Raw genomic sequence first — 27271 nt, 5'->3', positions numbered from 1 at the left:
AGCAAAGCCTTTTATATAAAGTAAATACATTTCAGTAGTTCAGTACTTTCTCCTTGTGTCATTCCATCGTTATTACACATAAGCCATTTTTATGTTTGTTTTGTTTTTGTTTGTATTCCCAGGAAAAAAAAACATGACATGTTCAATTTCCTCCATTGTATTTGTCTTTACTGACCAAGATATATGCTAACCCCAAACGCTTGCTTAGTTTATCAATCATAAATGTGATAATGCCTTAAATTTATTGGTAAATTAAATTATCATTATTAATAACCATAATTATAAATAATCTATTTTACATTTTGACTAAATCTAGACAATCCACAGGAAAACTGTCACTCGTTATTATGAGATCAGTTGTTCTGCTTGATTTCATTTTTTTTACCAATATAAATTCTATTTTGAAATATATTTAGTTTTGTACAATTATTAAAGTTTTTACTCTCATTTTTGATTATAAAGTTAATATTTCCTTGATGACAAAAAGTAATAAATTCTTTAAAAATACTTTATACGCCAAACTTTTGCTCCATTTACGAATCATACCTTAACATGATTTACACGTTTTTATTTAAAAAAATTAAAACAGCCAAAAACAGCTCATTAAGGCAACTGACAGGAAAACGATTCATCAATTTTTGACACAATCACTGTGACAACAGAGATGAACTTCAACGCAATTATAGGTGATTTGTTAAAGTCATTTTTAAAAGCTCTGTCATAAATTTGTTTAATTAAACGAGACATCTAATTAGGCAGGATTTTAAAGGCCACCATTAAAATGAGAATGCTTTGTAACATTGTAACTTCCACTAGATGGCAGCATTCAGATTAAAAAGGAGAAAAACTTTTAAACGTTGCATAACTCTTTGGGCACAAAAAGTGATGTGAAGGCTTGGTGTTTGTCAGAACATCTGGCCTTTGGACATGCAAACTGACTCAGGATGGAGAAATATGGGCGCTGTTTTTACTGTAAGAAGCTCTCAAAATGGAAAATATCTTGGCCCTCAGAAAACACAAAGTTTCAACCACCTCAGAAAGTACTGAGAGGCTTTTCATTTTAAATGACATAATCCTGATCCTTTACTTTCCACAGCTCGATTTACTGTACCTTGGATTTAGGAGAATGTGTCACAAAGTTGCACTCAGTCAATTTATTTAGTTATTCATCCCAACGGTCTACAATTAAGCCAGAACTCATGAAAGTATTTATATTACTACTGATTAACAATGATACTATTCATTTTATTTTTAGAATATTTTTCCCTTTAATTCTCTGAGTAAAATATAGCTGTATTTGAAGTACAGTTTCAGCCATATAACAGTGCTCGTCAATGTCAAATTGAAGCGTGCAGTTCATCAAAGCAGGGCACAAATTCAACCACGAAGCATTGGCTTGTTGTTAAAACAGAGGTAAGATTGACATTTATATATTTCAACTGTTTACAACAGAAATCTCGAATGATTGATGAAAATATCTAGATACGCAAACTAGGCATTTTGTCCCTGAATTTTACAGTTCTAAACTGTTAATAAAAATAAATCTTTTAAATGGCACTATATTTAAGGCTGCGATGACTCAAAGCTGATATGCAAATGTGTGGATATTTCAAAGTATTATTCACAAAAGATTACTTTACCAATGAGAATTACACCTAGAACTTCCTTTAATATACGGTACTTTTGCTTTATATGTTATAAAACACTATCCTGCTCAAGATACAGCCTTGATTGACAGTGATCATGTGACCTCAACATCTTTAAGGATGGACTCACTTCATGTATAATCATAAAAACCCTTTTGATACACGTTATTTTAATATATACATCATATAAGAATCAAGATTTTGGAAAAAGATGTTAATTTCTCGGTGTAAAACTTACCTATAGTTTTTTTCTTCTTCTCTAAATCACAGAAGAAGATATTGTGATGCATTTTGGTAACACAATAGTTGACATCGTTGGTTGGTCAGTGGGGACCATCAGCTGCTTGGTTAGAAACACTCTTTAAAATATCTTCTTTTGTGTTTAGCAGAATAAATAAACAAGCAAAAGTTTGAAGCAGGTTGTGTCAACCGTGAGTATGTTTTGGTGAACTATTACTTTAATTAGCCTATGGAAAAAGTAATAACAAAAATCAAGTAAAAATGCTACAAATAAAATGACTGAGTGCACCTTTAATTATAAATAAATGAGTAACCCAACATTAACATGTTAAACTCTTTCAAGCTGAATAGAAACTTTGCAGAAGTTATTCATCTCTTGAAGAAAAAAAGCTTCTTCACACCCTGCCAGATGTTTCATTTGAAACGTGGCTACGCATTTTCTTTTCTTTCCTTTTTTTCCAAGATGAAGCAAGTCACGGAAGATCCCACACAATAGCCAGGTCATCAACACAAGGCTGTGCGTGTAGATCCCGCTATTCAGCTGTCCTGTGGCAGTTCAGCCAAACAAGCCGCCAACCTTACAAACCACGAGCAGTTAATCGCAACCAGATGTTTCGTGCACTGGAGTAACACACATTCCTCTCACAAGAGAAAGAAAAGCAGAAAACTGAAGAGAGAAACGCGTGGATAGACTCCAGAGACCTGTCTTAAAAAGACAGCGCTAAAAACGTAGAAACGCATCTTACCCTTCATCGTGGTCAAACTGAGGTACACCGTTCCGTCACGAGCCAAACCTTTACATCAATCTCATGACAAAGCGCCGACTCAAGAATAAGCGCTGAACTTTCACTAGTATTCCACCTGAAACATGCGTAGTCTTTTCAATCCCTGTGACTGGCGCTAAACTTGTAAAACTACAGGAACAATTCGCGAACAATGTTCAACAAACTTTTGCTCAACGCGCGCACTTTTTCTCTCCCTCCATGAGAGCGTGTTCACGATGGAAATCCACTTGAGGTGAATGAGGATGCGTCCTCTTCTGCCTGCTGGCTGCAACCCGAGAACCAGAGCTGGCAGTCCACAGGGTGTCTGTTAGTTCACTTGTTTTCTTCTTGGGCTGAATCTCTTAAAGAAAACCCAGGTGAAAGCAGCAGCAGCAGCAGCAGCAGCAGCACCAGCCTCCTTTACTGAAGCTCTGAACGCGCTTCTCCGCATCTGGAGTTAAACTTCCTCTTGGATCATGGGAGGGTCTAACACGTTGCATGAGTTAGTTATTGTTAGTCCTAAAATACTATGAAATCTTAACCTGTAATAAGAACCAGCGTAGAAAACATTGCCTTAAATATAGGCCTACTTAAATATAGCATGGGTTTAGATTATGCTATGACGTTTAAGGTTTCCTTTCAGAGTAAAATAAAAAATAATTAATTAAAACTCTGGTAAAACTTTTAGACTATTCTAAAACTATTATAATAAGGATGCTGTATGAAGACTAAAAGTTCTATATCAGTAGCCTATAAGGATTTTTGATAAATAGCGTGAAGCAAAATAAATTTAAAATGATGATTAATTTTTTTTATTTTGGGGCTGCATCGTGATTTTTGTTGTTGTTGTTGTTGTATGAACTATTATTATTAAACTGAATAAAACAAATTAAAGCTGTATGTGAAGAGTTCAGTTTATGTTCTATAATTTCACCTTAAAGGCATGACAAAAACCTATTATTTGCAATGAAAGTGTAATGATTAAACACACACAGGAGCCAGGAAAGAATGCTCAATTTAGAGAAAAATTTCACATGGCGCTTAGAGGATTTTGCATCTGAACTCTTCATGTTTCAAAAAGTAAAGCTGTACATTTATTTATTTTTGCTTGAAAACCCCTTTTTATCCCTGTCTGAGCCATACACTGTAAAATGCTGAGTTGTTTCAGCCCTAAGATTTAGGTTTAAACTTAACATTTAAGTTTAATATTTTATTTGTATATTGAAAATTTGTAATGGTCATGTCATTCGATGCATTAAACACGATCAAAATTGTATCCTTTAGTAGAGAACAAAGTCACAGTTTATGGTCACAGTGGAGCTTGTCACTAAAGACAAAAAAAGTTACACTGGTCACCAGCTACAGTGAAATGTGATGGGGTTTTGTACAAATTAGCCACTAAACGGACAAAACAGAAAATATTTACATTTTCTTGTGAGATCAGGCTGTTTTTTTTTTATCTCAATCTCTTCTTTTCTGTCATCATTTATATGAGAATGCAGTCTTAAAAATAAGTGCTCAAAAAAGAGAGAACACTTAAACAACATAATGTAACTCCAAGAGTTCCCTTTAATTGTTTGAGCAGTACATATACAGTAAAGCATTGCTTTGAACCAGGTGAAGACTTTTTTGGGCAATCATTAGCTAAATATTTGTAAATACAGACCATTTTATTACTGACATATGTTGCGCTGAATGATGATCAAGCATTGTTTTGTCTCTTTTTTCAACAAATGTTACTTTATGAAACATTAGTCATACACATTACTTGCATTATAAAAGCTTCCAATTGGGTGGCACGGTGGCTCAGTGGTTAGCACTGTCACCTCACAGCAAGAAGGTCACTGGTTCGAGTCCCAGCTGGGTCATTTGGCATTTCTGTGTGGAGTTTGCATGTTCTCCCCGTTGTTCGCATGGGTTTAGTCCGGGTGCTCCGTTTTTCCCCACAGTACACTGTCCCCACAGTAATTACACTGTCCCTATTTACTGTTACCTTTTATGTGAAGCTGCTTTGACACAATCTACATTGTATAAGCGCTATACAAATAAAGGTGAAGTGAATTGAATTGAATTGAGTACATAAGTGTGAATGCAAGAGAGTATGTATGTTTCCCAGTACTGGATTGCAGCTGGAAGGGCATCCACTGTGTAAAACATATGCCAGAATATTTGGCGGTTTATTCCACTGTGGTGACCCCTGATAAATAAGGGATTAAGCTGAAAGAAACTGAATAAATGAATGAATGAAGCTTCCTATAGACCATTTCAGTGTGGTCATTGGCCCATGAACATTTCCTGCTTGTTATTAAACTATTTCATAACTGTAACAAGAGGCAATTCAATCATAACCTAATGTTAAAACAGCGGTCATAGTATAATTATCAATATGTGGCTCTTTGTGGATTCTCGGAAGTTATAGAAATTAAAAATATACAACAGGTAATATGCTGGGACCATTGTTTTTGTTTATGTCCCTCAAAATGGTCTATAAAATCACTTTTGGTAATACTCCATATACAAGGAAAGTGTTATTAAATATTGTTCTTAAACATGTTAAGTGTGTGCTAACAATTATCTGAGGTATACCAGCATTTTGCCTCTGTCCCAAGGCAGCCAAGTAAAAAGTCCTTTGTGTTGTTGATTTCGCTCAAAATTGCTTGCACAATCCTTCCACCCTTTCAGCTTTATTAAGCACATGGCTCATTTTGTTCTTTCCTTGCATTTCTCTCTAAATCCCTTTGCCACAGGGATCCATGATTAATTATTTTATATCCTGCTGGACTGTTCAGAATGGTGTGATCCGTTGCACCACACAAGTTTAGCACCGCACTGACCTCAAGTGTTTTTCTAATTTAACAAGGCTAAACACTAACATACAAAAAGCAACTCCAATGTATTAAAGCTGCACTGCTGTGCCTTTAACTGATTTTATGTGCCCCCTCAAGTATCATGAAGCTTTTGTGCCAGAGCAGGTGCTTTATCCAGTTTTATTTGACAATTTACGTTGAAACTCTTAAAAAAGTAATCATCGTTTCCATTTGCTACAGTTATAGAACTTAAACAATCTGATCCTAAAGGCTTCAGATTGATGTTAGACCCTAAAGAGACTGAATTTTGGTTGCAAATGAAAATTTGGTTGATGTCAAAACATAACTAGTATTTTGTTTTTTAGAATCTGAAAGTTTCATTGTTTCCCAGTTCTGGGTTGCAGCTGGAAGGGCATCCGTTGCTAAAAATATATGGTGGAATAGTTGCCGGTTCATTCCACTGTGGCAACCCCTGATTAATAAGGGACTAAGCTGAAGGAAAATGAATGAATGAAAGTTTCATCGTTAGTCTGACTTTGGGTGACATGAAGCTTTTGTTCCAGTGCAGGCGTCATATCCAGTTTTATTTGACAATTTTCTGTTAAACTCTTGAAAAATAACCATAGTTTAAAGTTGCTGATATCAGAAAACCATGTCAGACTGAAGTCACAAACATACCTGCCAACATTTGTCTCTGAAAAGGGTGGGGGGTTAGGGATGTGTGCACCAAAATACCGAAAAGTGAGAGCGTGTGTGGAGCAACCTGGAAAGAGTGCCCCTGGTCTGTCCTACGCACCGGGTAACAGCCGGAATATTCGGCAATCCGGGGGTGTTATAGATTGCACCAAAATGCCGAGGACTGGGGGAAGGGGTGAAATTCCGGGAGTTTTCCGGGAGAAATGACAAAACGATGGGTCTGAAATATGGGAGACTCCTGGGAAAAACGGGAGTGTTGGCAGGTATGGTCACAAATGTCATGTTGACGTCATATCCCAATGTCAGAGTAACATCATGAATCAACATCAGGCAGACATCAAAACCCAATTCAGACTGACATTACAATCATCAGGCTGACTCCAGAATGCAACATCATACTGACTAATCCAAACATCAGACGGACATTAAAAACCAATGTCAGGTTAACCCAACATTAGCATGCAGCAGTAAGCAAGGGTGGATCTGGGAAAAATCCATGGTAGACTTCCTTCTTCAAGTAGCAGGTAGACTGACTGAAGACTCCACAAGGAAAGATTCCACTCTACAGGTAAGATTCCACAAAGATTTATAGCAAGCAACTCATAGCACATACGGGACAGGACAGCACTGGGCTGGACTGGTCAATAGGATGAAGCTGAGAATTGTCTTAAAGGTAGCACGAACAGCAACAAAATAAAGGGGCAGATACAGTTCTTCTACAGAAGAAATGAGTTATCACAGTTATACATTTCAAAATTGGGGAAATTAACCATAACAGGGTTTCTGCAGGTTTCATCAAACACGATTTCAAGAGTTCACACTTAGATAATGCTTGACTATTTTAGCAGGTTTGGCATGCTGTCCCGGGAGAGAACCCTGAGCTCAGAGATAGATGAGCCCAGGACTCCCCCCTGGTTGGTAAGCATTAGGAGGGATACGAGATCAGGTAGTTCTCGATAACTTCCCAAGAATAGACCGCTAATTTTGCGCGTTAGGTGCTTGTGCCTTTAATTTATGTTGCAAGTTTTTTGTGTGGGAGGAAACCAGAGTACGCGAACATGGGGAGAACATGCAAACTCCCCACAGAGAGTGTCTATTGGCTCAGTTAGCTTTTGGACCAACGACCTCCTTGCTGTGGGGCAACATTGCTAGCCACTGAGCCACCATGTCGCCCGAACTTAGAATTGAGGAGGAGGGAGAAGGGATGGATTGGGATTGGGGGTGGGGTGGGGTGGGGGGGGGGGGTTATGTGGGATTCCAAAACGAAGATGAAAAATGACGTTTTAGGCTGGATATTTATATTAAATTTGGAATGATCCGATTGGCTAGTTAGTGATTAGTGATAGGGATCAGTTGTAGTCAATCCTATCACGTGCTCCTCTCGAAATTAGTTTGTGAAACTTCACTTAAGATCCTTTTAAGACCATTAAGAAAGTAAACTTAAACTTATTCAGGGTTAAAGACTAAGGATTGTTTTCTAATGGCTTGGTATTATCATGAGGAATCTTGTAATTGTTTTAAGTTCTTTCCCCTGATTAGGGACTTTAGGGAATTTAATTTGGGGAATTTGCTGTTAAAGCGTTTAACAGCTGTTGTGAACTATATCTGTAGGTTTTATTAAGATGTATTGTTGGTCATTGGATGGATGTCAGCTCGACTGAGTAGCTTTACTTGGACAAAGCAAAATAAAGACCTCTTTAAAATGATTTAAGACCTACAACACATTATTTCAGTGAATTTAAGACTTCTTAAGGCCTAAAATTTTGTTTTTAAAAAAGACTTTTTAAGACCCAGTGGACACCCTGCATAGCTTTTACCAAAATATCAGTTGCTGCAGCAATATAAATGAACCAAATTGATTCTGGAAGACACTCTTATAGTATTTGAAGCCAATCCAATATTAACATACCATAATTCTGGAGAAAAAATGGTTATTGGGGTTATCATACGCTTAAATATAAATGTTCTTTTATGGTATGGATTGTTCCATGAAGAACTTTTTACATCCGTGGAACTTTTTCATTCCACAAATGGTTCTTTAAAACGTAAAAATATATATTTATTTATGTTATGAAAATGCTTATCACACTATGAAAAATGTCTCTCTGAAGCAGTTTTACTAAAAGTATTTACTTTTTTATTAGCATCACTATGAAAACCCCTTTTTGGTTGTTCCTGACACTTTTGAGAGTGCATGATGCAGTTTAGTTATCATTCATTCATTCATTTTCTTTATGGCTTAGTCCCTTTATTAATCAGGGGTCACTATAGCAGAATGAACAGCCAACTTCACTGACAAAAATGATTCAAAGATCAAACAAATTAGGTTGAACATTGTTTGTTTAAATTCAACACAAATAAATTGTTTGTAAAAATTTTGCAGACATAATTTTTTTCAGTGTAGCACATGTTTTACACAGCGGATGCCCTTCCAGCCGCAACCCAACACTGGGAAACCCCCATACGCACTCTTTCACACGCATACACTATGGCCAATTTAGCTTATTCAATTCACCTGGAAGAAACCTATGCCAACACGGGGAGAACATGCTAACTCCATACAGAAATGTCAATTGACCCAGCCAGGGGTCCGTTTCAATGTTTTCTTTGCATGTTCTGTCATTCCTGATTCCATGATTTGGAGTTTTCTGTTTTCACAAAACCCACAATTCATCTTTGCTGTGCCAGCCGCCAGGTCTTTGGCACTGGATGAGCATGACAGGTCCAGATAGGTTTATGAGAAACAGGTGCGTTTAGACTTAGCAGAGATGGACATACCAGTGGCCCATATTGCTGGTTCTCATTAGAGGTTTGAAAATACTATTTTCAGGGTCACAAGCCCTGAAGAGAGGGCACTTTTACAAGGACATGGTGCGCTAATGAGAAACGTTAGGAGAATGTGGGCCTACACTGCGTCTTTGTTGCCAGTTTCTCCTCTGTTATGTACACTCGATTGACAAGACCTTTTTAAACCTCGAGATACAGATGAAAAACTATTTTGACTTTCTCATGTGCTTTGCTAAAGTTTGAAGCCAGAACAACTTTTTAATGAAACATCGAAGTAAAAGAAGTTTTTAGAAACACTGAGTAACTGTTCTTTTCATTTTAGTTTTAGTTTGTTTTTATAATTTTATTGAGTTTGTCAAGTTTTGTTTAGTTTTGTTTTTTTTGTTTTGTTTTTTGTTCATTTAAGTTATTTTGTTACACTAAATTAAAATCATTTTCCAGGAACTAGCTGAAATAAGTGTGTGCATATGTATATATACAGATGTAAAGGTAGTTGCTTCTGAGCATTCAGTTTTGCCATCATATGAATAAAATATTTTTTATTAATTATTTTAAGGGTTTTTCACCTTTAATTTGATTAAGATAGTGAAGGTTACAGACAGGAAAGTATTGGGAGCAGAGAGATGGGAAGGGTCGGCAAAGGAACGAGCAGGGAATCGAACTCGGGTCGCCGTAAGCATCATGGTGCTATAATAAATGTCGGCGCACTTAACCACTAGGCGTTTGGCGCCGACTTTTTAAAAATACATTTATACAGAAAAATAAGGTTTTATATTGCAAAACAGTGTTACTGGATATAAACATAATCCTGGTATAAACTTCAAAAAAGTGGTAACACTTTATTTTGATGCTTCATTTGACTATTATTTGCTGATACTGCTCCTTCAACAGACATTTAACTGACTATAAGAAACTGTGCAAGTACATGTCAACTTACACTAACCCTAACCCCCACCTAACAGTCTACTTATAATCTGATAAGAATTAGTTGGCATGTAGATGCAATGTAACTTAAATTCAACAAAACTGACCATCAAAATAAAGTGTGACCAAAAAAGTAAACAAATAAAAAACAACAACAAAAATATTATTAACAAAATTCGGACAGAAAAATCAGTTCAGAATGATGCATATAAATGATTAAGTATGATTAAGTACACCAAGTATGTCAGAACAAAAGCTATTTTCTGGAATGGCAACAACCTCTAAATGCTTTAATTGGATCGTCTTTGGTTCTACTTAGGCATAAATAGAAGCTCAGGTAGAGATAAACAACACACCTTCTCTCTGCACAGCATCAATCACACTGCATAGCCAGACATCAGGAGGACATTTCTGGTGAGTTCTGCTCCTGTAATCTTTATAATGACACACAGCTCGGTTTATAACATAATATAACATAGCACATAGTATGGTTAATTAATAAAACCATATTATTTTATATTACTATCAAATAAAATACACGTTTAATTAGCTAGTATGCTTTTATTTAATAAAATTAAAAGGTTTTGCAGTGATGCCACAAAAGAAACATCTGAGTTCTTCAAATATATCTTAAATAGCCCTATTTTTATTTAGCAGGAGAAACATTTAATAATTTTAAAACTTTTTTTCCTCTACAAAGAACGTTTTGTGTTTTGTGAAGTTTTCACGAATGCCAAATGTTCTTCATGGAACCAAAAATCTCTAATAAGAACAATTATTTTTGAGTGAATGGGATTGTTTATATGATCACAGTGGATTTCAAAGCTATGCAAATCAATTATATAAAGTGTCACGTTGATAAATGAATGATCTAATAAACAACAATTAGGCATGTAAATTGACTTTACAGATAATGCTGGGGTGTCATTATTTATAGGAGGATGTCATTATTTTACATGTGAAGTATAAACTGAGCTGTGGCCTTTACTCGTTAATTACTTAAGCATGTGATGTGATGGATTTAAAAGCACGTCCTCATTTTAAATAATGTTGTGTAACACCCTGCTGATCAAACTAGGACAGAAATATTAATGGTAAAACATTATTTGCTGATTCTTTTACCAGACATATGACATATGATGTGACAGCTTTACAATGTTAGCTTTTGACTTCCACTTGCCAAATGTGATGGCTCTGTTGTGTTCATTTAGAACAACAGATGGCCAGCCATGAAGTAAAGCTGGTGAACTTGAGCACCTCTGGTGTCTTTTTAACATTCCTTGAATATTTCACTTTTGTTTTGATGTATAACCTCTCTGAATTGTATTATTATGAGTTATGAAATTCTTATATGGGGTAGCATGGTGGCTCAGTGGTTAGCACTGTTGCCTCACAGTTAGAAGGCTGCTGGTTCGAGTCCCGACTGGATCAGTTTGGCATCTCTGTGTGGAGTTTGCATGTTCTCACTGTGTTGGCATGGGTTTCCTCCGGGTGCTCCAGTTGCCCCACAGTCCAAAGACATGCGCTATAGGTGAACTGAATAAACTAAATTGGTCATAGTGTATGTATGATTGTGAATGTGAAAGTGTGTGGGTGTTTCCCAGTACTGGGTTGCAGCTGGAAGTGCATTCGCAGTGTAAACCATATGCTGGATAAGTTGGCGGGGTTTTTTCTCCGCTGTGGTGACCCCTGATGAATAAAGAGACTAAGCCAAAGGAAAATGAATGAAAATCTAATATTGATATTTGCAATATGTGAATATATAAATTAATATATAGATATGTATGTGGTTATTACACATTCAGCTACAAATGTATAACCTCACAAATGCAACTTCATGCATTTCATTGACACATATTAATCTATTCAATCAATCAATGTTGATGTTTATTGTCAACACCTCTAAATATAGTGTAAGACGCAGTGTAGAGAATGCTTTACCTCTTTTGATACATTCACATTTTATATGACTATCCTGCCTCCTGAATGCCAGAAGGAAGATTCTAGCACAGATCAGTTGTTTAGCTTGAAGTGGAAGTATCTGGAAGCAAAAAAAGGATTCACTTCAAAAGTTTCCTAAATATCACAAAACAGTGAGCATCATCTGAAGAATCACCTCTTGATTGGGGTGTAGTGCCACTCAGTGGTCATTCACTGGTCTTACTGCTCCATTACTCTTCTGACCAAACCACTAAGCCTGATGACAGAGCAAAGAAGAGTAAGAACACACTTCCAAAAATATCCTTAAATGTAAACAGAATACACTGCTTTTTATTTTATAAATCTATTTATTGTATGTGATCTGCAATCTTAAATTAAAAGTATTAGTTTCCATTTCAATTAAATGAAATTAGTTGAACTTAAATGGGCAGTAAACTCAAAACTGAAAAAAAAGACTATTTACTCACCTTTAAGTGGTTTCAAACCTTTATGAGGATCTTTCTTCAGTATAACACAAAAGAAGCTATTTTGAAGAAAGCTGAACACCTGTAACTATTACCATAGTAGGAAAACAAATAGTATGGAAGTCAATGGTTACAGGTGTTCAGCTTTCTTCAAAATAGCTTCTTTTGTATTAAACAGAATAAAAAGAATCTCAAACAGGTTTGGAATAAATGAAGGGTGAACAATGATGACAGAATCTTTCTTTCACTTTAATCTCTTTAGGAGTGCTTTAAAGATATGTACATGATAATGCATTTTATAATACTATTGTTCTGAATATATGACAAGCATTTAAGTTATAGACACGTTAAGGGCATTTATATCAAAGACGATGGGGTTTTCAAGCATGAAAAATAATATAATATTACCCAGATGTGTCCAATTTTATTAGATTTTCTCAGATCAATATTTATGAGCATCCATTTTTTTATCCATGATTTACAGAGAACTAACCCTTCTTTCAGTGCAATAGTAGATTATATAATAAATCTGATCAGGCATATTTAGAACAAGAATCATATAATGGCATATTAAAATAATACATTTTAATCGATATTATTACCACTTTAAATTGGTGGTCCGTTAGATACTTTTAAATAATATATTTACTAACATGAACAATCCATTACAGAATTTATTCATCTTTGTTAACATTAATGAAAATGTCTTTTGTTAGTTCTTAACTCACAACTTATTATGTTAACCAGCACTTTAGATATTATATAACTTTAGATATTAATAATTCATAGGTAAATGTTGAACTATCATGAATAAATGCTGTACAAGATTGTTCTTACATCCTTAAATGCATTAAGGAACCGATATTTTTAAATATAGAATACATAGTATATTGATCACTTATTATTTATTAGCATCAGAATAAGAAGGTTGCTTCATTTTAAACAAAGATATATGTTACACTGAATGATGATGATGGAACATTATTTCATCAATGTTTGGATTTTTTAAATATGTCTTTTTCTTGAGCAGGCTTCATTATTCCTTTGAGATTACCAGAGATGGTGAGGATGAAGGTGTTGATCTTCTCCCTGGTTTTCCTGGCGTCTTTGGGCATCTTCCATTGTGCTCCTGAAACTTCCCTTCCTCCAGTATTGCCCAACACCCTCAAACGTGAGTCCATCCTGAGACAAACTGATCAATGGCATACAAATAAATGCAGCACTGGTATGATATCTACTGTATATGAGGAACTTGATGTCTTTCAGGTCTGTCTCTGGAGGGAGAGAAGCTGGTGGATCAGGAGGTCAGCAAAGCACTGTATGGAATCAAACAAATGAAGGAGGTGATGGCCAGGAATGAAGAGAAGCATGCAAACCTTATGAAGTCCCTGAGGCACAGCGAGGAGAAGAAAAAGGTCAGGCATTGTGTCAGTTGGGTTGAACAAGGAGAAAAATTATGAATCAAATACTATTTTGATATAATAAACAGTCAAAAGTTTAGGATCAGTATGTTTTAAGAAGCATATTCTGCAGTAAAAAGTGTACAAATGCAAATATTATTACAGATTAAGTTAATTTAATATGTTAATCTGTTTTAAAGCCGAATTTTTACCTTTTTAGTGTTACTTGATCCTTTAAAAATCATTCTAATGTGCTAATTTTTTGTTCTATTATGATCAATAATTACAGGTTCTAAATCATTACTCTATTTAATTATTAGATGGCTATAAGATCACTCTAATAGATTACTCCCTCTATGCAAAACTCTATGGCTTCTTCACATCTTTTTGTTGAAACAGATTCTGTATCACAGTTTACACACACACACACACACACACAAAAAGTGAAGCAGCAACTGATAAATATAAAAATAAGGGTTTCTTGAGCAGCAAATCATCATATTATATTAGGTCCGTTCGACATGAAGCACGCGGCTGCAGCCGGCTAGCAACGAGATAAGCCGAGCGCAGGCGGAGGTGAAAACGGACCTGTCAAGCCGGACAGCTGGACACTTCGGGGCTCAAAGTTGCGGCAGTCTTGATGACCGATTACATGGTGTCATCATAATTATTTTTTTTATTTAAAACAACAAAAGATTTACAAATAAAACAGAATACAGTCTCTACAAACTATAGTTCATTTTAAACAATAAGGGAATTATGAATTAAATGTATAACAAACTCGTGAGAGAAATAAGGGGAAACTAGAGGGTAATATAAACATAAAAATGAACAGGCCTATTAAATACAAAGCAATAAGCACAAATTCTAGGAGTTTAAACATCACGCTAGGCTAATACTTCTTGTTTTAAAATGCTAAAAAAGGGTTTACATTTATAGATTTAAAACTTTCCAATATATATTCATGTAAAACCCAAAACAAGGTGTTTTGATTAAGTCTTAAACAATGATTAAGATTATTTTGGATAATGAAGCATTTTCAAAAAAGCACTTTAATCCAAAAAGATTGAACAAAAGGACATTCCTAAAATAAGTGAGCTACACTAAGTAGACGTTTCCCAGAAAGACTGGGTTTAACGGCTAGACAGGAAATAAAAAATATATATTTTATAATCCTAAAAATAATTTTATAATTACTTAATGAAATAGTTCTTTAACTTAATTTGTTAATAAACCATTAGGGTGACAGGATCAATGATCATAATTATTTTATTTCAAGTCTGTAAGACTTATTTGAGTTAATATTTATGTTATTCACTAAAATATATCATTTAAATCGTTCATGGAGCTGAATGCTGTAGTCTGTATAAAAAAGGTTGAAAATAAACCTGTGCAAACAATCCAGCCTTTATAACCAGATTATTTAACAAAACATGATTACTGCAGCAAAATATGTGTAGTCTTCTAATAAGCATGATGTGTACAAGACAGAGAGGTATGAAAAGTGAATTGTTTGTTTTAAAATTTTCGAATCGGAAGTTATCCAATAATAAACACACGTGCCTGTTGTCATGCGTGAACTTGCTCTTCAGATTCTGCACGGCCTGAATCAGTCGTCTTATCTCGGAGCGATGTCGCGGTACTTTGATGCCACATGTGACAGTCATGTGCCGTCGGCGCAGCATCAATCCGGACAAAATTTCTAACCAGCATGCACCGCTTTAAGACAGACTTCGATCGATCTGCGCAGCGCTGCATGAAGTCCAACTCACCACCTATTGATATCTGAAAGATCATGTGACACTAAAGACTGGAGTAATCACGGTGAAAACTCAGCTTGAATCACAGAAATACATTTTACTTTAGACTACATTCACTAATAAGAAAGTTACTGTAAAATGTAATATTTCTAAATTGTACAGCCTTGTTGATCAGAATACGCTTCTTTAAAACAAAATCCAGTCAGACATTCGCCATGTTTGAAGTAAAGCTGTGACTGTGTTCTTCCACCATCAGGGGGCAGCAGAGATTACACAGAGCATTGAGCAGAAGCTGAATGAAGCAGCGCAGCACTGTAACGAGTCCATCAAGTCCTCGTGGCTGCAGTGTCTGCACTGTCTCAACGACACCTGCAAAAACTTCTACACCAACAACTGCCGTCGTGGATTCACCACTTTCACTAACAAAGTAAACTACAAGTGGCTATATTTATGATACAGTAACTCATTTTGTAAATACTAATGTTTTCTAAGTAGTCATTACTCTTCTTCAGGTAGGACTTTAAAAAAATCTAGTTATTTTCAATTACAGTTAGACCTAACCATTGAACCCTATAACGCACTAAACGGACCTATGATGTCACTTAGTTATTAACTATTCCGTTTATACAGTAGTAGGCTATGTATTTCACTTGTGACCTGTACATATTATGTACAAATATACTAGTTATTCGTGAGGTACAGGTACTTGTTTGCTTATTATTAAATATTTGTGCTTAATCATTCGATACTAGTACTTATAAGATAACGATGAAATAGTTCAATTCGTTTTTATTACATGCATGAGACTTATTAGACGCTTGCACCATTGAAATAGATAATAGAACTAGGTATTTAGTAGATACTAAAACTTTAGTAATTTATTACTTGTAAGATTTTTTTTATTTATATTTTGAAAATGATTAAACATTTCTGCTACTTTATGAACTTTACGTTCGGTAAGTTTCCTGTCTTCATTACATCCTGTTAGTTTTTGTAACGGTTTCCAAATAATTTAGGATTGCCTCTTGCTTTATCTATTACGGTAATGAGTTTGTTTTTGAATTAGTATCATAAAAAAACTAGCATTGAAAAAATAAGCAGGCTATTAATATGTTTTTACATATTAATAAGTTGTATTATCTCAAGAATAAGCACTAGTAGCAAATGAAAAGTACTAGTACTTAAAGGGATAGCAAACCCACAATTTTTAAATTGTCTTTATACCCTCAAGTGGTTCCAAACCAGTTTGATATTTTTTTTTTGTTTTGTTGAAAACAAAAAAAAGATATTTTAAATATTGTTAGAGACCAGTAACATCTATTGTAAAAAAAAACATACTATAGAAAACAATGTTTCTTATTTTTCATGTGAACTATCTATTTAATGAAGACAACAGTTACTTGATTGTATTAAACCAGATTTCTGGTATCCATCCATATGCATTCTTGGATGAAAAAGTAGTTGTACAATGAATTAAGAATGAGAGAAGTGTTTATATTTTACGAAGCAAATGTTAAATAATAATCATTTAAACGTACAAAAAAATAATTTAATCATTAAACAAATGTAGAAAATTAAATATAAAACAATTAAATTTAAGCAAAATATTGCAAAAATAAATTACAACCTATAAAATTCCAACATTTTTTTGCTTCTCTTGATTTTCTCCTCATTTTTAAATTTGTATGTAATATTTTTCTATAACATGAATTTGGGTGTACTTGATTTTGGACCTTTATTGTAAGTAATTTTGTTAGATAAGCTCCAAATTTGGCTTCAGTACTGACTAATCTAATGTTAATGCACAAATAAAATATTGTTCAGCTTCCTATTAAAAATTTGAATTTAAAAGAGAGATTTGTGAGGGGTGTACAGTATATATGCTGAGCACTGTATGTCTTTTAAACTAATCAAAATATCAAAACTTTACACAAATGTACCTTTTTTTTAAAGTGAGATGCAAGTTCTATCTATTTCTCTGTTCTCCACAGCTACAGACCTTCTTCCAGAGACTGAGCTCTCACTTTGAGCCTCATGACGCTCAGGATGAGGTTGCTCTGAACCAGAGCGCAGAGACCCCTGACCTGCAGGTGGTGAGGATCGAGGACTCCTTCAGCAGCCTGATCTCCAAAGTGGGAGCGCTGGTAAACCGCAGTGTGGTGCTGGTCTCTCACTTCCGCCATGAGCTGGACCAGGCCCTGCGCAGAGCCTTCAGCCCTGAGCTTCAGGACGACAGAGAAAGAGAAGTGCAGCTCAAGCCTGAAAACAAAGCTCTGGACTCTGCTTTTCTGGAGGGTGTGGGTCTGGACGATGTGCTCGACTCCTTCTTTGACTTTGGCAGACGTGTGTTGGATGAGTTTGGCGCTGTCGTTACACAGGCTTTCAGTGACATTCATGAGGCTGCGGAGAAGACTGGGGAAGGTGCTTTATAGTGATACATGGATAGTTTGATCAAAAAGTTCATTTCTGCCATCATTTACTCGTCCACCCAGCGCAATAAAGTGCAAGACATGTTTGGCACGATTTGTTGCTATTTTTAGACCAGCGCAACTCTAATTTTCAAGTTCTGCACTACGTTGTTTAAATAGCGAATCCAATTGCGCCACTTTGTGGACTCATTGGTGTTCTGGTTTAAAAAAAAGAGGTGTGTTGAGGCACATTGTTGGCACGAATGCTATTATGAAGAACTGAAATAGGCTGTGCCGTTGACCAACTGAAACCAGGTCTAAAGTCCAGTGCAGAGCACATTCGTTATGCGCCTATGCAGGTTCAAAAACTCTTACACATTACTTAATACACATAGGACATACAGCAATACACAAATATCTTTACAGATGAAAAAAAAAGATTAAAATGTTACAAAAATTATTATTTTCTACAAAAATATAAATCATGACAATTTGCATTTGTATAGTGTTATTATTATTAGCAGTATTATTTATTATATGCGTATTTATATTTGTTTTAATAAAAACAAGTTTAGATTTGTCCACCTGTCAGGTTTTGAAGACGTCTGCATCACCAAATGGGGCATAAAAATAGGACGAGTGTTTGGATATAACTCATTTTGGAAATGCTCATTTATTCATTTGCTGGAAATTAGAACAGAATTTAGCAACAGTTTTAGAACAAATCTTTGCACTTAACAAACAAAATTAATGTAAGCTACTGGATTTCTATGCGTATATTTACAAAAAGTAACCCTATCCACGAAAGTAAAGGAGTAAAAAGTAAAAGGAAAATTAAAGAGGCTGAATGGAGGAGACTCGTTCTTTATCCTCGCGGTGCAGATGGTCTGTTTAACTGTTTTATTGCTAGTAAAGTGTTGTTTTTCCTCTGACAAAGTCCGCCATGTAAATAGCAAATGCGCTATGGCGCGACACAACTGACTCTTAAAGGGAATGTGAGACAAGACTCTGATTGGTTTGATGCACGTTATGTTCAAGACACACCCATAACTCTTTAAGAGATTAAGCACAACCCTGTTAGATCATGTGCCGCGGCGCAAACCATATTTTACCATCCTTAAAATAGCAAAAGTGTATTTGGACATGCCTTTAATGCTTTTGTACCATGTGCTTCATACTTTGCGTCTAGACTGTTAAAATAGAGCCCTTTGTTTCTTTGAAAAAAGGTCCATAAATAAATATTATTTTAAATACAATGAAAGTGAAAGACAATAGCACGTCAAACTGACCATTATAATGGTTCATTTGATGATCTTTGTGCTGAGCAAATGATGACAGAATTACAGGTGAACTACTTCTTCATATCAAAATAAGGCCTGGATGAAGATCCTGAAGTCCTGTTCACACAATCAGTGAAAACCTAATATGATACCATCACTACAGCTATGCCAATAACAATAACACTGATGAATCAAACTCTGTAATAATCACTAAAAATAGATAAAAACATTCCCAGTAGATAAATCATACAAATACTGATAGTGGATAAATAATGAATGATTGCCCATTGGAGAGTCATAAATGCAGCACACACTTCTAATAAACAGAGATTTATCGTCCGTTAATCTGGATGCTAATATGGTTATCCATTCTAAAGTGAACAAGCCTTAAAATACTGGAACTAAACTAGCAAAAATGACAAAGCTAATAATGTTGGAATCCAGTTGGATTAATAATATTGACAGCCAATCAAAACCCTGTAATAATGTTAACCTGCAATAATGTGGATGATAGTACAGTTAGCACTGCAGCTGAGTCTCTCTACATGTGTTTGTATTTACCTCAGGGAAGAAGCTCCTCCCTCAGTTTCTGCAGACCCGGAGGCTGTGCAGAGACATGCGCAGACAGTCCTCGGGTTGCTGGCAGCTGCAGAACAAATGTGAGGTCTGCCAGGGAGTCTTGCTTACTGGTAAGAACACACACACTGATTATCAACTGGACAGTTCACCCAAAAATAACAATTCTGGCAGCATCACCTTTGTGAAATCAAAAACTAAAGATTATTTTGTTAGTAATGTGCTTAGCCACATGGTTATCCATTATGCTCTAAATCAAAGACAACAATCCTATTAAGAAAATACTGTATATGTGCATTCAAAACATTCAATATATTCTTTTCACCAATGGGAGAGCAATGAGTTTGACATCATTCTACACATCAACTTCTCTGTCCAATCAAATGGTCTTATGAATCTGAAGTGTACCACTCACTATACTATAACTAGACACCACAGATGTGTCTGAAATTGGTCACACACAGTTACTATTGGAGAATACACAATTTACTATTTCTGCTATGGTAAAAAAGTCTGCTATGGTAAAAAAGACGGGGGCTAATATGTAAAATACAGCTTTGGAAATCACATCCATCTAGTGCAGTGGTCTCAAACTCAATTCCTGGAGGGCCGCAGCTCTGCATAGTTTAGCTCCAACCACCTCCACTCACACCTGCTTAACAGTCTTGGACACCTTGATTAGTTGGATCAAGAGTGTCTGATTAGGGTTGGAGCAAACCTGTGCAGAGTTGCGGCCCTCCAGGAATCCAGTTTGAGACCTAGATCTAGTGGATATTACATCAAAACATTGAATACTGCTGCATATTCAAAAGCTCTTCAAGGGACATGATAGTAATAGTAAGTCATGATCTTACTATTAGTTGATAATTAGAAAGTTAATGAGCTGATTTTGAGAACTGAATCCAGATTGTGAATCTTTCAGTCTACTTAAACTGCATGCGGGTGGGTAACTGATGACAGAATTGTCATTTTTGGGTTATCTGTCTCTTTTAAAAACTCTTATGTATTACTGATCATTGTAAATGTTCGAGAGCCAGAATGCCCACTTGTCAAAGAGCTGCACATTGAGCTGGATGAGGCATCTCAGCTGTGGGAAGTGTCCAAGCAGCAGTATGAAGAGGTGCTGGGCATTGTGCAGCATCACACTGAAGACACCATCAGCCTGATCAGCAACATGGCTTCTGACTTCGGCTGGGTGGCTGAACTCGCCAGTAACAACACCACTCCTGAGAACATCTTCAACATTGCCACGGTAAGTCCACAAAAAGAACCACGGTATTATCATTTATAACCATGTATCAATTTATTAAGTTAAATACACGTGCTTCTTCATCACTAACTCCTTAAGTACCACCTACTGAATTTCACATGCGGAGGTAAAGAACAAGTAAGGCGAATGTGGATTTATGCAGAAACCCAATGATGAATATGGAAAGATTCAGTGCAATTTCGAGAGGGGTCTGGATGCAGACCTGGTGCAGTGCAATCTGTGCTGCATCCAATGCTTTTTAATGGGCTCACCTAACCCCACCCCTTAAAGTGACATCACTCGCTCTGTTGAGTGCATTGTGTCTGACATTGCATCGCTGAGTGATGCAATCTCAGCTTGCATCATAAAGGCTGCATCCAGATACTATTGGCAATTTCAGAAAAACTGTTGATGAGAACTTGATCCTTTGTTCACGTCACCTGACGGTGGATTAGTACAAACAGAGCACAACTCGACACAGGATTTGCCTGTGAGGCAGTGTTATATTTGACGGTAAAGTTGCATTTAGGCATGTAGACATGGTCAAGACGATCTGCTGCAGTTCAAACCGAGCATCAGAATGGGGAAGAAAGGTGATTTAAGTGACTTTGAATGGTTCATAGTTGTTGGTGCCAGACGGGCTGGTATTTCAGAAACTGCTGATCTAGTGGGATTTTCACGCACAACCATCTCTAGGGTTTACAGAGAATGGTCCAAAAAACAGAAAATATCCAGTAAGCGGCAGTTCTGTGGGTGCAAATGCCTTGTTGATGCCAGAGGTCAGAGGAGAATGGCCAGACTGGTTCCAGCTGATAGAATGGCAACAGTAACTCAAATAACAACTTGATACAACAGAGGTATGCACAAGAGCATCTCTGAATGCTCAACACGTCCAACCTTGAGGCGGATGGGCTAAAGCAGCAGAAGACCAGACCGGGTGCCACTCCTGTCAGCGAAGAACAGGAAATTGAGGCTAAAATTCGCACAAGCTCAACAAAATTGGACAATAGAAGATTGTAACATTGCCTGGTCTGATGAGTCTCAAATTTGGCATCAAAAACATGAAAGCATGGATCCATCCTGCCTTGTATCAACGGTTCAGACTGCTGGTGGTGGTGTAATGGTGTGGGGGATATTTTCTTGGCACACTTTGGGCCCATTAATACCAAATATTGTGTCAACGTCACAGCCTACCTGAGTTTTGCTGACCATGTCCATCCCTTTATGACCACAGTGTACCCATCTTCTGATGGCTACTTTCAGCACGATAATGCGCCATGTCATAAAGCTCAAATCATCCCAAATGGTTTCTTGAATATGACAATAAGTTTACTGTACTCAAATGGCCTCCACAGTCACCAGTCTCAATCCAATAGAGCACCTTTGGGATGTGGTGGAACAGGAGATTTGCATCATGGATGTGCAGTCGACAAATCTGCAGCAACTGCGTGATGCTATCATGTCAATATGGACCAAAATCTCAGGAATATTTCCAGGACCTTGTTAAATCTATGCCATGAAGGATTAAGGCAAGGCAAGGCAAGTTTATTTATATAGCACATTTCATACACAGTGGCAATTCAGGCAGTTCTGAAGGCAAAAGGAGGTCCAACCCAGTACTAGTGAGGTGTACCTAATAAAGTGGCTAGGGAGTGTACATGCAAAATGTAAATGGACATCAGTGTGCACACAGGTCTTCTTAGGTTTTAAATACGCATACGTCTCAGCCAGTCCACGACTTTACAGATAATGTGTTATGATGAGGGGGGTCAAAACAGAACCAAAAATAACCTATTACTTCTAAATGATGTTCTTTACTGTAAAAATCCTGACCTCATTATAAGTGGACCTCAGTTAGCAGTGCAAAATAAAAAATGTGCAGAAAATGAAAAGAAAAATCAGATTGTAATTTGGGTCATGTCCAATCACAAGGTGGTGGCTCAGACTGAAGAGGGCGCCAGCAGTCCAGCAGCAGACACTACAGTGGAAGTGAATATCCTCAACTCCCCGACTCTCACCCTGACCGTTCCTGCAGGTCTCAGGCTGCAGGATCCTGCCTTCATCCAGTATGTGGCACAGGAGGCTCTGGGCATCTACAAGCAGATGGTCAGGTGAGATATTTCCCAATTAAACCATGTCAACTTCACACTCATCAACACGTTTCACAGGGACACTTTACATCTCATAAAGAGAATAACTCTGCACATAAATCAGGTCTCAAATAACAGCCAATAATGAGCCTATGCAAAATCTATAATTATGTGGCCACATTATAATTAACCCTGTAAAGCTTTGTGTATCATATTTGAAAGACATTTCATAAATAGGATTATAAATTACTGACATATATGATGAAGTTGATTCAAGAAAATGTCATTTTCGTTAAATTCTACAAATTTCCACCTTCCTGCAAAATGGCTAATGGATATCTGATTGATGTGGTTCATAATTTCTAGCAAGAAAAAGTCATTTTAGTTCAAATCTAAAAATTTCCTGTAAAATCTTTCTTGGCTTTTTTCTTTTTAAATAATACCAAATAATACCACATTATTAATATTTGACTATTAGGAATTAAGACATGTTCATATCAGATTTACAATAGTGATTTTGTCAAATGGTTTCAGAATTTGATCTGACTCCTCTGAATAAAACTGGCATATATGGGCCAAAACAAAACACACATTTAAACTTTTTAATTGATCCGAATGTTCATTAAATTAATCGATTTCAAAGAATGCAAGTTATCTTATTATTAATTACATTTCAAATGAAACTCCTACTGTATTGTTTTACTTATGGGTCAGTTTAAAGTCTTCAAGTCAATAATCATGAAGAACACTGACTGATTATTGGTTCAAAAACAAGAATATGTATCTATAGACTAGATAATCTTTCTAATGCTCAGTTCTGATTAACCTCTCACCATATTTTTTTTCTTTTTTTAGGCATGATGACGTGTAATGAAACCACAAGTCATCGGTTTTCATCCCAGCACTAACCACAACACACTTGCAACATCCCATATCCTATATTTTAAGCATTGTGTTTTGTTTAGAAACCAAGATAATACAAGTATTCATTTAATAATGTTATCATATGGCAGGTTACAATTTAAAACCTGTCTTGTTACTGCACGTAAACATCGTTAAACTAATGTAACTGCATAATTACTTTTATTGTTAAAGCTTTTGCCTAGATAATTCATTAAATACTAGGCCTTTGTGTGTTTACCAATCCTATAAAGTACTATAAAGGTTTATTATATTTATGTTTAATTATGGGGCATTTCAATAGTAGTCCACAGAAAAAAAAGGAAAAATAATAATTAAAGAGTATTAATAATGATAAAGTCACATAAACAAAGTCTCATTACCTTTATTACTCTCAGACGAAAAGCGATTGTGTGTTTCCATCAAGTCCCAGGCCAAATTTAATTGACCTAAATGTTCCACTGAACAAATGGCATGAAAAATGAAAGCCACAAAGGGTTAAAAGCATTACGTAAAACTTTATTTTTGACTGTACAAATTCTTCAGATTAGTAATCGTAACCATAGTTTCACAACAAATGTTCTCATCGTTTCATTAAAACTCTCACCTCACAATCAGACTATTCTCTTTTTCTCCATCTCTCGCTTTTTGACACAAACAACACAAAAGTTTTGCACAAACTTGCCTGTAGCCCTTGTAACACAGAAGGTGGTGATGGGAAAGATGTCTAGCGTTGTCCTGGATAAACACACAGGACACAATCAAGTCTCTCGGACAAAAGGGCTCACGTACATGAAGGACAAAAGCAAGGCCACTCTCTCTTTCTCTCTGTATCAGAAAAGCTACACAACAACAAAAAAGGAGAGAAATCCAACTAATTAGCCCTCTGAAAGATATCAGTCTGACTCATCTCAAGTGCATTCAATTGCTTGTCATGGATGAAAAGAACCCGTTTTAGACTACACTAAGCGAGCAAACTCAAAAGACTTTAAGACTGAAATCTGTTCTAGCGGTGCAAAAACTGTATGGATGATGTCCATTTTGCCCTCTCTCCTAAACTTGTACCATTTTAACAGATCAAGGGGAGCATTTAGATACAAATTTGACTGAACTTTGGTTGGCAAATGGTTTTAATCTGTAGTACCTGAATATTTCACAGTGATCGATGCCTAAACAGGAAAAACTCCAGCAAGCAGCAAATGTGGTACATCATGTTGAACCAGTTTCTGCCATTCTGATTCCTGTTGAAGAAAAACGTCAACAAACGCATCTGTGTGAAAGGATTTCAGCAAGCTCACATTCGTATGTCAAGATGAAGAAATGATGGCTCTTTTGAAATATATACTGACGTCAGCGAAAGGTCAATAAATCTCTGTGGTTCATTTATTGGAGTGTACATGAGAGAACAATGAGTTTTGTACCGAGAGGTTGGCCACACTACAAATGTGTTGGCATGAAATAAAAACAAACCTGGCAGTGTCGGTGCTGATGAGGGTAAAAAGGAAACTCAGGCTTTGCAGTTGTGATATTAAGAGCCGTCGGGGTGAACAGCAGCATGGAGAAGTGCTGTCTGGCAGGTCTGGTGTTTTGTTCATCAAGGCTCTCTCTGATAAATTACTCGAGAAGCACAATAAAAAATAAAGCAGTTGTGACATTTATCTCATAATTGCCAGTTTTCTTTTTACGATCGAACTTGCGAATTTGTGTCTTGTAATTGCAAATTCAGACTTTTTTTCTCCTAGGAACCCCTGACTCCATCTCAGATTTCTAAATGTACAGATTTAAATTTCTAAAATAAATTCTTATACTTCTGACTTTTTTCCCTCTAAAACTGCAACACTGTGTCTTTTAGTTGTAAATAATGGACATGTAATTCTGGGTGGTGAGGGATATATACTCAAAATTACAAGAAATGAAATCAAACGCCTGTAAATATGTAGAGATGAGAAACAAAAGATTTCTGAGAAAAAAAAAGTCATTATTGAGAGATATACACGGAGTCTTAAATAAATCTAAAGCTTTTTCCCAGAATTGTAAGCTTATTCTTGCAATTCAGAATATCTATCTTGCGATTCTCCAGATAAAATATGAGATAAAGTCACAATTTGTCCACTTTTAATTCGTTTTTTTTTTAATCTCACAGTTGAAATGAGTTTCCTAAACTACCATTGAATTATTGAAGATGAAATAATGCTTTTTTTGTACAATAATTTTCTGCTTGGAAATTAGCAGCTGGCTGAAATGGCAATTGGTCATCAGAAATGTTTACTAAAACAAATAATCTCCCAGGATATGATTTCAAGCTCTCCTAGAGATGGAGAATGACTGCAGTAATTGTAGGATCTTATTGAAAAATCACAATTTGTTATAAAAGTGTTTTAGAAAAAACAAAACTGCCTCTCTAAATAATGTTTTAAAAAGCAAACGTTCTCAAGCACTCATACATTCAGAACGGCTAATGCCCTCATGCATTTCTCTCTCTCTTTCTTTCTGTCATTCTTTTAACTTCCACTGTCCCATCATCCCTACAATGGCACTAAGAGTTTCTGTTAGCGCCCACCAATTTAACCACAGTTATTGGTCACTTTTAATGAACTACTCAAACTACTATTAAAAAAAATGGGGGGGAACTGAAAAAACAAAATAAGAAAGACTGATTTAACGATAAGATTTTGTGTTCAGGAGGGAAAAAAAAAGAATACAGGTAAAAGGAGGAAAAAAAAAACAATAAAAAGGCTGATTTTGTGCAACTGTGAACCAGCCATTAGCACAAAGCCTGCTGCACAGCTCCCTCTGTCTGCAGATTGAGGAATCACTCCAGCAGAGTTCTAGGAGCGCGATGTGGTCTCGCTCAAAAACACACACAACCACACACAAATGCTGTCCTCATCAACTCCACCACACATACACACATTCACACATCCTCCGGCAGAGAACAGTCTGACCACAGAGTCACGCTGTGAAGGATATGACCGATGCGCTTTTCCAATTTGACTGGGGGGAGAAATAAAGAAAAACACAACAAAAGAAACTCTCTGTAAGGACAAGTGTGTAGGGAAGGTTTGGGAAGCGTCCCGGTGGCTTATTAGCACGTGGTGGCGAGTGTCTGGGGCCTGTAGAGCTAGTGTCTCTACAGGTTGTCTCCGGGCTGATACTGTGGCTCAGTGGCGGTGAAATAGTCCTCTAGGAAGGACTGGATGTATTCGAATGTTGGCCGCTCGTCGGGCTCCTTCTTCCAGCAGAGCCGCATCATTTCGTGCAGCGACTCTGGGCAGCCCTGAGGACATGGCATTCTGTAGCCCCGCTCCACCTGCTCCAACACCTCGCGGTTCACCATGC

The 27271-nt window shown here is 36.4% G+C and overlaps 3 protein-coding genes across 3 annotated transcripts in view; 1 reads left to right on the top strand and 2 right to left on the bottom strand.

The window, feature by feature from the left end:
- The window catches only part of LOC130244655 (collectin-12), a 67713-nt gene extending 64618 nt beyond the window's left edge, over positions 1–3095 (bottom strand). The window contains exon 1 of the mRNA XM_056477177.1: positions 2633–3095. Within this exon, the coding sequence (XP_056333152.1) occupies positions 2633–2639 (7 nt within the window). The 5' untranslated portion in view covers positions 2640–3095. The remainder of the gene's footprint in view (positions 1–2632) is intronic.
- Positions 1355–24546, top strand: clul1 (clusterin-like 1 (retinal)). Its single transcript, XM_056477167.1, has 9 exons — positions 1355–1413; positions 13300–13440; positions 13536–13684; positions 15686–15856; positions 17421–17850; positions 19684–19806; positions 20725–20945; positions 22875–23053; positions 23888–24546. Exons 2-9 carry the CDS (start codon positions 13329–13331, stop codon positions 23901–23903), a joined length of 1401 nt encoding a protein of 466 aa, XP_056333142.1. The 5' UTR covers positions 1355–1413; positions 13300–13328; the 3' UTR covers positions 23904–24546.
- Positions 24431–27271, bottom strand: part of yes1 (YES proto-oncogene 1, Src family tyrosine kinase) — a 54781-nt gene continuing 51940 nt past the window's right edge. The window contains exon 12 of the mRNA XM_056477155.1: positions 24431–27271. Within this exon, the coding sequence (XP_056333130.1) occupies positions 27063–27271 (209 nt within the window). The 3' untranslated portion in view covers positions 24431–27062.

The sequence above is a fragment of the Danio aesculapii genome, chromosome 2 (assembly GCF_903798145.1).
Source record: "Danio aesculapii chromosome 2, fDanAes4.1, whole genome shotgun sequence".
In the NCBI taxonomy this organism is placed as follows: domain Eukaryota; kingdom Metazoa; phylum Chordata; class Actinopteri; order Cypriniformes; family Danionidae; genus Danio; species Danio aesculapii.
Note: the sequence above shows the minus strand (reverse complement) of the source record. Positions and strands in the feature narration are given on the sequence as shown.